Below are 11,000 nucleotides of genomic sequence, written 5' to 3' on the forward strand. Positions count from 1 at the left end.
TAAGCTGCGTGTAGGCCTATGCCTTAAGAACTACAGATCCCATGAAACTTTCGACCAATTAAGTCACGTGTTCCTGCCATAATACAGCGTGTACTATGGTACAAACCTTACAGTGTTAGGTGCAAATTAAAAACGTGTATTTTTAGTATAACGTACACAGACAGGTGAGTTGATTAATGCTAGTTGGTTGCTTTTTTTATATATACAATTTAATGTTTGCCTATCCAAAATTTTAATTTATTTATTTTATAATTTAACAGCAACATTACACTAACTAAAGTTAGAAAAGTGAAATCATATTCAACCACCCCTTTACTTTTTAAATGCTTTTTAAATGTGATTTTTGGTTTAACCCAACATTATAATTGTGCCTCTTGTTACTGGATCTCATGTTACAAAAACAAGTTGTATATAGGTTTTAATATAATTTTTTCTTCATTTTAGAGATGCCAGGAAGTTCTCAGAAAATGTGCACAGGGTGCAACACCCTAATAAGTGTTGCATACAAGACCTGTCCAGCTTGCAAACAACTGCAGCCGTACAAAGCCAAAGTTGCAGCCAAGAGACGCAACTTTGAAAATCAAAAAATCAAGTGGAAGGATTCAATAAATAAAAACAACAACAGGACAGTTGTTCTTAATAGCAGTCATCTGTTGGTAAGATTAGTTCAGAGTTAAGGATGCTAATATGGATTTATGAAATTAAGTCAATTGACCCTTTGCAGGGAGCTCGATTGACAGGACGATTGACACCCCCTGACAAATCATACTTCGCCATCTGCCATTTTGCCCGACAACTTTTCGGTTACTTTTGATATTAAACATATTAAAGGCACAATATGTAGTTTTTTTGCTTTAAAAATAGCAAAAATCAATATATCTATGTTATGTATCTTTTTAGTTGTGTACTTACATTATCCCGACTCTTTTCAACAACTTTCAAATAAGGATAAATTTGTAATTTAATTCTAAGACATGGGACGTGTCTTTATTTTCGTTTTGTCTCCCGTCAATGGCGTCATATCCGCTTCTCTCTGGTTTCCGCTCGTACTGACATACACCCATATACAGTCTATGCATACACCAGAGCACCTTAACCAAGGCGACAGACATGGACAACTGTGTAGCTTGTAATGTCTATCTGCATGCTGTTGTTGTTTCGTTCAAACATTATGCATCATGGCAAGCAGACTTTGGATAAAAAAGGAGAACTAAAACGAGGATTAAGATCAGCGCTGTGTTTTTGAGATGTTGAGATCGAGTTCCACGTCTATGACTAACTTCGACCGCTCGTACATGTACTTTATTAAACAGGTGAGCACATTTACATAAACTAATCAATGTTATATAGTTCAGCAATGATAAAATGTTATAATATGATCTGTAGGGCCTACGTTATTCTAATATTAATTGAGCTTACTGCTACAGCTTAATGTTCGTTTGTCATACAGACAAACGAACACATAGAATAACATAAATGTTTATTGTGTTTATGTGCAGTTTTGTGTGATAGTGTAACGTTAGACCAAGTGAAACAGTGCTGCATTACCTCACATGTTTAATTTGTTTAATAAACTGACCTGTGAGTAGTAATTCTGCACTTTGGTAGAATGAAATGTCCATATTCCTTTTGACGTTACATTTGCGTGGGACTCGATTCGCGTGTGATTCTGCTGATAGCTGAAATGTCCATAGCATATTCCTTTTAACGTTAGCTGTTATATCTGCTGGACTCACGTCGCGTTTGGAACTGATAGCTGTCTCTTAGCAAACGCGCCCTGCTTAATATCACATTGATGTATTTACTCATCCGTAAACAATATTAGATTGGTGGACTTGGAAGTTGACCACAAGATCCATAATTCTTCTTAGCAAGTGTTGCGTCATCAAAATACGCCTTTGTTATTGTAAGAGGTTAGCGACCCCTAGCGGCGAAAAAATTACATATTGTACGTTTAAACAAAGGCTCGCCTTTCAAATTTGGTCATTTTTTTAAAAGAAATATAAACAATAAATATCGTAATAATGTGTCGTGAGACTCTTGACAGATCATTGTAGAGCATCAGTTACAGCTTCTCGTGACACGATCATCTCTTCCTTTCAGTTCAGTTATATCATCAAATAAATATGAATGAACATAAGAAGAAATGTTGTTTTAACCGCGGAAAGACATTAGTACACTCCGTTTCTCAACTTCAAATCCTCACGTTAATCTGCTATCTCTTCTGACTGCATTGTCGGGCAAAATGGCAAAGTATGATTTGTCAGATCACCTGTCAATTAAGCTCCCTGTGAAGGGTCAATTGACACAGTAAAGGTCAACAGTCAATAGCCATGTTTCCATTTATTTGTCAAGTGAAATTTTTAAATGTTTCGAAAAAGAGAAATTTTTTGTAAAATATGAATCAGGTGTTTCTATCAACTGGTTTGGAGGGAATTAATTAAGATCCAGCTAGGGAAATTACAGATTTGCCTTACACCACATTTCCCATTCCGCCTGTCAGATAAGTATTAAGTGCTGGGATCTTTGCTCACTGCTACTGAGAGTTTCCTGGTTAGTTTATTTTCTTCCTCTTAGTAATGTGCCTGACTGCATATACAGCTTGGAACTTTGTCAAAGCTTTTTCCATATCCCGTTCAGCACATTAACTCTTTTTCGAAAAAGGCAAATACCACCTCAAACAACAGTTAAAATAAAGTTTTTTGCTAAATTGAGGATATTTTTTTCTCTAATGTTGATGAAAACATGGTTAGTGAAACATATAGTATAGTAATGAATTCCTTGATATGAGCTGTACATTAAATATTACCATTAAACAGCTGTCATGAAATTCATATTTAAATATTTTTTTAATATTTAAATTAAAAAAAATATGTGCATGTTTTTTATTTAATGTTTTTATATTTCAGCTTGACAAACTTGCTGCCCTTGATTTCTACCCCGTACTACTTTTGGGGAAGAAATGCAAAGGAAGCTTAGTGGCCGATGTCATCCTAGGAGGGGATTATGTTTTGGATCCTGATTTGCTTCAGAGGGTTAAACTTATGTATGAAGCTGTGCTAAAGAGTAAGTATTTTTGTACAAACACGGAGCTCTGTAATGTGGAAACACTGGTAACCCAAAGGAATGTGAACCCACAAGTATCTTTCTCTTTATTTTTCATATTGACGCAAAGGATGAGCATTACTTTCAGCCATAATAGGATAAAGTAGCATGTGATCACCCAATCGTTTTTTTTAGCAGTTTTTCAACAAGCTAGATAAAAAGTAAGCAGAAAATCAAGAATGCTCTGATCAGCACAGCATTACCTTGACTGAGAACTAGATGACTAGATTTGTTGACATAGACTGTAGATAATTAATGGCACTTTTCAGTCATAACATAAAACACCTGTAATGTAGAAATCAATCTTATTATAAATACTATTCTGTTATCATCACCCGCTGCAGGTCCTATTAATTAGATCCGCTGCAGGTCCTATTAATTATAATTAGTCATATTCTATATAGAATAAAGTGGCACTAACAAAAATGTAGGCAAACTGTTTAATTTTTCTTGTGTTTGATGTTTGTCTTTTCTGCAAGTTCATTTTCAAAGACAGAAGGCAACAAGTAGCACAGAAACCCCTGACCCTCCAGAAGCTACTGTCAGCGAGACCGAGAACCCTCCAGTAGCTACTGTCAGCGAGACCGAGAACCCTCCAGTAGAGAACCCTCCAGAAGCTACTGTCAGCGAGACCGAGAACCCTCCAGTAGCTACTGTCAGCGAGACCGAGAACCCTCCAGTAGAGAACCCTCCAGTAGCTACTGTCAGCGAGACCGAGAACCCTCCAGTAGCTACTGTCAGCGAGACCGAGAACCCTCCAGTAGCTACTGTCAGCGAGACCGAGAACCCTCCAGTAGAGAACCCTCCAGTAGCTACTGTCAGCGAGACCGAGAACCCTCCAGTAGAGAACCCTCCAGTAGCTACTGTCAGCGAGACCGAGAACCCTCCAGTAGCTACTGTCAGCGAGACCGAGAACCCTCCAGTAGCTACTGTCAGCGAGACCGAGAACCCTCCAGAAGCTACTGTCAGCGAGACCGAGAACCCTCCAGAAGCTACTGTCAGCGAGACCGAGAACCCTCCAGTAGAGAACCCTCCAGTAGCTACTGTCAGCGAGACCGAGAACCCTCCAGTAGAGAACCCTCCAGTAGCTACTGTCAGCGAGACCGAGAACCCTCCAGTAGCTACTGTCAGCGAGACCGAGAACCCTCCAGTAGCTACTGTCAGCGAGACCGAGAACCCTCCAGTAGCTACTGTCAGCGAGACCGAGAACCCTCCAGAAGCTACTGTCAGCGAGACCGAGAACCCTCCAGTAGCTACTGTCAGCGAGACCGAGAACCCTCCAGAAGCTACTGTCAGCGAGACCAAGAACCCTCCAGTAGCTACTGTCAGCGAGACCGAGAACCCTCCAGTAGCTACTGTCAGCGAGACCGAGAACCCTCCAGTAGCTACTGTCAGCGAGACCACAGGCTCATCAGAAGCTACAAGACCCCGGGGCCCTAAGGCAAAAAAAAGACAAAGAAGTGAAGTATATTTCCTTAATTGTCAGTAATGTCTTATTAGTGAATAATATGTGGGGCATCTCAGAACTATGTCTTTTAATACAGTACCAGTCAAAAGTTGGAACCCACATACCCATTTGAGAGAATGGGAAAGCGTGCCCAATCTTTTGACTGATACTGTACATTCTAAATGAGTCTGTAGAACCCAGTTCTGGCAGGTCACGTTAGACAAGCTCGCATCAGCTGATCCACGTCTACCTATAGGAATACAACGCCTATCACTGAATACATATATACGCTCCTCCAGTATTATTAACAGCTATTGCGTTTCCCAGGAGCTATTTACTCTCCTCCATCCCCAGCTCCTCCTCTCATCAATCAGTATGTGGCATTCTGATTCCCTCTGAATGAGACTTAAATTCTCTAATAATGTTGTACATTACAAATAATTAATGATATCTGCAATACATTAATGTTGGTTATGTTCTGTTATTGCTGCTCTCCCTGCTCTTATTCATGCTAGGCTGCATGGATGCGCATGGAGTTCTTGTCCAGAGCAAAACTAAATCGCCAATCAAAACTGTATGCTAACTGTCAATCATGTTTGATGATTGTGGTCCTGACTGAAATAATGTTTAATAAAATGTGGTATGTTGTATATTCTTTATACAGATTCAGTCCAACAGAGGGTAGCCAGCAAGATGAAGCAAAAAAAAAAGTGTTAAGTAAATTTTCTCTATTTAAAATGATATGATGTATCAATTACACATTGATTCAGGGTATTTGGTAACAGTTTGCCACAGTTTGGTATTGTCTATACTGGCATATTGGTATACTTATTTCAATGTTATATTGCCTATCTTTCAGATGAGTGTCCAGAATGCTGTATGAGAGTGAGGCAAAACAACTTTGAGTACTCCAAGGTTTTGAAAAGAAGAGTGAGAGAGGTTTGTCTTTCTAAAGCCATTTCAAACTGTCTTGCTTTATATCAATGTACCCTCATTCACTCATTATTAATATTTTAATCCTTTTTGATTCTACAATGAAAAAAGGCCATGTGTCCACCAAAGCGTTTTTTTCACGCGACTGCCGTATTTTTCCAATTGTTTTTAATGGGAGTGCCGTGGTTTTAAAACATGCATGGGTGTAACAAGGTGCTGAGCGTATTTTACACGCTGATATACCGAGCCTTCTGCGTTTTTTACCAGTCGCCGAGAGTTGACGAATGTTCAACTTTGGGTAAAACGCAGCGCTCATCACTGTCACTTTTTACCCAGCCGTCCAATCACAGTGGAGGAGGGGCTGGACAAATGCCACACAGACCAACTGTCACATTCTGCTTGCTCACATTTAAATTTATTGGAATTTTTAACAACACAGAAATAAAATGATCTGTGAAATGAGATACTAGTACACTTTTGTTGATATTTCATATAATATGTGATTTTAGCAGAGCGCCTAGCGTTTTCAGCTGGCTAAAAACGGTTTGGTGGACATGCGGTTTAATACTGCGTTAAAAAAATGTCTTCATTGTTTGAGCACTTGACTCTACAACTGGATGTTTGGAGAACAATAATCTGGATTTAGTGTTCATGCACTGAGCACTAATTTAACCAGAGTTTTACAAACAAGATGCATACATACTTTACAATAACAGAAAATAATTTGGCTGTACGTATTGCTCATATAATGTAGACTGCTGTCCAATCAATACTTCGGTTACCAACCAATATATGTTTAGGTAGGTCTTATGTTGGAATTTATTTAACGTTACTTGTAGTTATTAGTTGTCTGTCTGTCTGACAAATATGAAACCTACAATTGCACATTAATGTAATTTTTCAAGTAATTATTCGTCTTTGATTTTCCTTATAGCCTTCATACTTTTTTGCAAGTATTGACATGAAATAGGTCTTAAATTCTTAAAATCTTAAAAATATTTATTTACTAATTAAATGTAATTTACTTGTTGAAACTTGCAGAAACCTTGAAAACATTAATGTAAAGATAAAATAGTAGAATGAATACGTTGGTAATGTAAAGTTAACATGAATTGAAACTGTCACAATGTTTTCATGTAATTTACTAGACCACTCAGATGTATGATATTGTACTGTACCACTTTGAAACACCACCTTACAGCAATAAATGTTCTTGTTTTAATGTTATTACATGTTAATATTTTCCAACAAAGTATATTTTGAGTACTCCTGACATGACTTACTTGCTACCACCACAATTGCAAGACTTGTGCCAAGACAAACGTTGCTGGATGTTGTGTTGTGATAGTTTTTCTGTGTGTGTTTATTCTATAGGGAACAGAGGAGGTCCTTATTTGTTGGGTTCCATGCAAGACCTGGTAGGTGTACTAATGTACAGTTTATTACACACTGACACCATACACAACAGTTTAAACATTAACAATGTTAACAGTTTTTTTTAATAGTTATATTTCATAAAATGATATACCATTTTGCTAGCCTGACAGAGTTACTCAGCAAATGTAAATTTTTACTTTAAACGTTGTATCTTTACAGTGGGACCAAATGGAAGGACTCCTGGGAGCCCTCCTCCCTTCTTGAAGAATGAGTTAAGCATTTTGTTTGTTAATTTTAAAATTATAATGAATAAAATAACTACAAAGTTTTTGGCTTGTTATTCATTGTCTAAAAAACTATGCTATATACAGTTCATACAGATCTTTAGAAATAACTTAATTTAAAATATTGTATTAAATGTCAGTTTTGTATGAATAAATGTTCACTAGTTCACACTTACATATAATTTCAGGTAGCAAGGTTTAATGCCTATTTGGCGTGCTGTCCGGAGGGAGGGCTCCGAGCTCGGATTAGGCCCGAATCCAGAGTACTCCCCCCCGTGTAAGTGTTCAGAACTAGAAGTGTGGAGAAGGGGTGGTGGAGGGATGATGCAAACTGTTAATGGATCGAGGTAAAACTGTTGAGTCTATATATACCCTCTTGTTTGCTGAGTGCTATCCACTCGTGTTAATTATCTGAACGTGTTCCTCCCAAACTTAGTTAATAAAACTTAATTTATATTTATGTCTGTGAAAGATGTTATTTTTTTTCACCTGTGTTTTTCTGTATGTGTCTTGTTTGTAAACAGGATTACTTGTAACTTGATGGATGGGTGGGGCATGGTCCAGGTAGGAAACTATCAAATTTTTTATTAGGGTTTAGATTAATTAAAATGGATGTATTTGGAGACATTTGCTTTACTATATGCCCTTGATGTTCAGGTTTGTGTCCCTTTGTTCAGATGACATTGTGTGGTAAACATCATAATGGTCCTGGTTCCACACTAGGGAAGGAAGTGGAACAGTAGTTGGCATGCCATGTAATGGCAGTTTTCCACTACACAGTACCAGCTTGGCTCGGCTAGCTTTTCACTGTGTTTTCCATTGCAGCTAGTACCTCCACAATAGTCTGTATTTGGATAGAAGACCAGTAGCAGTTGTATCTTTTGATCTATTATTCATTGGCAATGCAATAATTATGCCTTCTAAGCATCAAACTGATTTAATATTGGCATAAAATTACATATAAATTTAAATACATAAAAAAGAGACCTGTTTAATATCCAAGAAACAAATGTAACTTGTTTTTAACAATATGAACATGATTAAACAGAATAACCTGAATTATCAAGTAATCAGATAACAAAAATCAAATGGTGGTTCGTACACTAATAATACGTTTCTTGTAATTTTAGACTTCTAAAGCAGATCCACTTTGGGACCTGGAAACCCTGAAAGCACCAGCTGGAAATGAGAGAGTGGGAGGATGGTAAGAAAATAATGAACATGATCTGACATGAAGAAGTTTTGTGTTTATTACGAAGTTGACCACAATGTTAATCTGCTGTAGTAATCTGTAATTAAATGCTTGTCTGTCACAATTTCACAATATCTCCAGCCAAATATTTATAGCCACTTGTATGATATCTTGGTATCGTTTACATGAAGCTGCATTTTCTTTTGACGAGTAAAGATAATGATTAAAAGGTTATTTTGATGTTGGAAATGCAGCATTGTAGACTATTTGTAGATATTTGGAATTGTCATGTTTTTTTGGGACCTTGACTGCTGTGTGATGTCATCTTTTTCTTTCTGTTTTTCCTTACAATTCCTCTACAGGTTCCTGTGACTTGATAGAGGACGCTAGATGTGGGCACAACAGTTCTATCAATCGTCTGTTTGTCTGTTGGAAAATAGTGCAATTGAATTTTACATTTCAAACCAAAGCTAATAAGTGTCTCTCTTGACTGGCATCACCAGTAGCGAAATAATAATGTTAAAAGTTTGTTAGTGAACTAAAAAGTCCTTAGCCTACTGCTTTAATAAATCACTGTAACTTTTGCATGAAGTACATTGACAGGGTATGTAATATTGCCTCTGATCTTCTTCAATTTCTTCATATTATTCTATATGTGTATGTATGCAATATCTATTCACTGTTTGTTGAACATCATCAAATGGAATTTAAACCATAGATGTTTTTCTGTTATGTTTTCCATATTGTATCATCGATAAAATCCACTTTCACTGACATCCTGTAAATCTGTGGAGAAATTTCTTCCTTTGTCTTGATGCATACATATGTTCACTACTGTAATAAACACAATTGTAATGGCCGGTTGTGTGAACCTAACAGAATACATATTTAAAAAAATAAATTAAAGAAAGTAGACTTATAATTTTATTCAGCAAGGATACATTACATTAATTAAAAGTGACAGTAAAGACATTTACAATGCTACAAAAGCTTTCTGTTAAATAATATAAAATAATTATTTTAAACTTTCCATTCATCAAATAAACAAAAATTAAATGTATCATGCTTACTATAGTTTTTATTTCTCACAAGTTCATGACTCATGCAAAAGCACTTAGGCCTATAGTGTAGCCTATTTTACTGTGGTTCATACGTATGTGCACTAATAAACACCATTGTGATGGCATTGCCTGCTATGAAAGTACCATTTGGACACCTAATTGACTTATTCTCTATAATGCAGATGCTCACAAGTAGGCTACATGAATTGTGCAAAAACACTTAGCAAACACTTTCGTGCAAAAACACTTAAATGGTGCATATTTTACTTGTGTGGTGCGTACACTACTGTAAAGACAATTGTTAAGACAATTATAAAGACAATTGTGATGGCATTGCCTGTTGAGTGAACTACACTACAGTTTACCGTAGTAAAAACTAAACAGTAGGCTACACTTTATCAGGGTTCTGTAGTATTCATTAACAAAGTGTTGTAATACAGTTAGGCCTACTACAATTTACTAAAGTAAGTTTCACATCCAAAAGTAAATGCAAACTACAAACATGTTTACCCAAATAGCATTATTCATATCACATTAATCCTACACTGTTAACAACATGCTAACTGCTAATTTCTAAGTAAGGGGGCAGTTTAGTAAAGCCATGGCCAAACAAACGTTTTAAAACTCCAGCTGCAGTAAAACCTTTTTATATTATGTGCATAGATGGTTTTATAACCCTATATTTAACCCCTAATTTGCTAAGACAACGAGAGTGGTGCTGCTGATGTTTTTATAAAGCTGCTCCAAAATATTAACTAACATCTTTACTTTTTCTCAACATAGATCTATAAATACAGTGTAAGTATGACTTCGGTTTTAGGCTACTATAGGTTTGATATATTCCGTAGATGTATCTTTTTACAACCCTATTCACAGCAATACTTTGGTAACTGGAAGAACTACAAATATGGCGCTAATTTGTGTCAAGCTGGAAGGTGCTGCTATAGGAAATTGTAGTTTTAAATAAATATAGCTTATTACTTAAAATTGAAAGTAATAAATACTGAATTAAGAGTACAATTAGGCGGGATTTAAGTGGATGTAATCGCATTTGTGTGATAATATTTTATATAACTGCTAAATAGGTGAGAATCAATTTTGACCATAATTGACTGCACCCCATTTTAGTGACTCTATCCTTAAGAGTATAGTCACATAGCTAAAGAGCTCTCTATAACAATTGGTCCGATGTATTTCGCCCCTTCTGTATTTTGAATGACAAGGCTTAACACCCTGCTGAAAAATCCAGCTAAAACCAGCCTAAGACAGTTGGCTGGTCTAAGCTGGTTTAAACTGGAAGTAGCTATAGCAGATTGGTTTTAGAGGGGTTTTGAACATTTTTTAGCTGGTCTTAGCTGGTTTTAGCTGGTCAGGCTAAAACCAGCTAGGCCAGGCTGGAAAAAAGCTAGGCCAGGCTGGGAGACCAGCCATGGCTAGCTGGATTTTTCAGCAGGGCATGCACTGAGGTCAAGGTTCAGAGGTCAATATTCCAAAGCAGGAGCCATTTCCAATCTTCATACTGGCATATATTATTCTCTAATCCTACGTCAAGGCTTTAATTTCAACATTTCATGGACACAGCTTTTTCCCAGGGATAGTTT

The 11,000-nt window shown here is 36.8% G+C and overlaps 1 protein-coding gene across 1 annotated transcript; it reads left to right on the forward strand.

Annotated features, from left to right (window-relative positions):
* The first annotated feature begins 342 nt into the window (after nucleotides 1–342).
* On the forward strand, nucleotides 343–9,376 carry LOC311084325 (uncharacterized protein). Its single transcript, XM_084116280.1, has 11 exons — nucleotides 343–656; nucleotides 2,910–3,066; nucleotides 3,585–4,565; nucleotides 5,217–5,264; nucleotides 5,412–5,491; nucleotides 6,860–6,903; nucleotides 7,082–7,133; nucleotides 7,335–7,423; nucleotides 7,671–7,710; nucleotides 8,277–8,350; nucleotides 8,701–9,376. Exons 1-7 carry the CDS (start codon nucleotides 447–449, stop codon nucleotides 7,131–7,133), a joined length of 1,572 nt encoding a protein of 523 aa, XP_083972406.1. The 5' UTR covers nucleotides 343–446; the 3' UTR covers nucleotides 7,335–7,423; nucleotides 7,671–7,710; nucleotides 8,277–8,350; nucleotides 8,701–9,376.
* The last annotated feature ends 1,624 nt before the right edge of the window (nucleotides 9,377–11,000 follow it).

Source organism: Abramis brama (genome assembly GCF_963993115.1).
Source record: "Abramis brama genome assembly, chromosome: 6".
Taxonomy (NCBI): Eukaryota; Metazoa; Chordata; class Actinopteri; order Cypriniformes; family Leuciscidae; genus Abramis; species Abramis brama.

What these genes read in the sequence shown, in the direction of transcription:
- LOC311084325 (XM_084116280.1), top strand. Translation starts at nt 447, where the DNA reads ATGCCAGGAAGTTCTCAGAAAATGTGCACAGGGTGCAACACCCTAATA. An exon ending in GTATGAAGCTGTGCTAAAGA is followed by an intron (nt 3,067 to 3,584) that starts GTAAGTATTTTT and finishes CTTTTCTGCAAG; the next exon opens with TTCATTTTCAAAGACAGAAG. An exon ending in TGGGTTCCATGCAAGACCTG is followed by an intron (nt 6,904 to 7,081) that starts GTAGGTGTACTA and finishes GTATCTTTACAG; the next exon opens with TGGGACCAAATGGAAGGACT.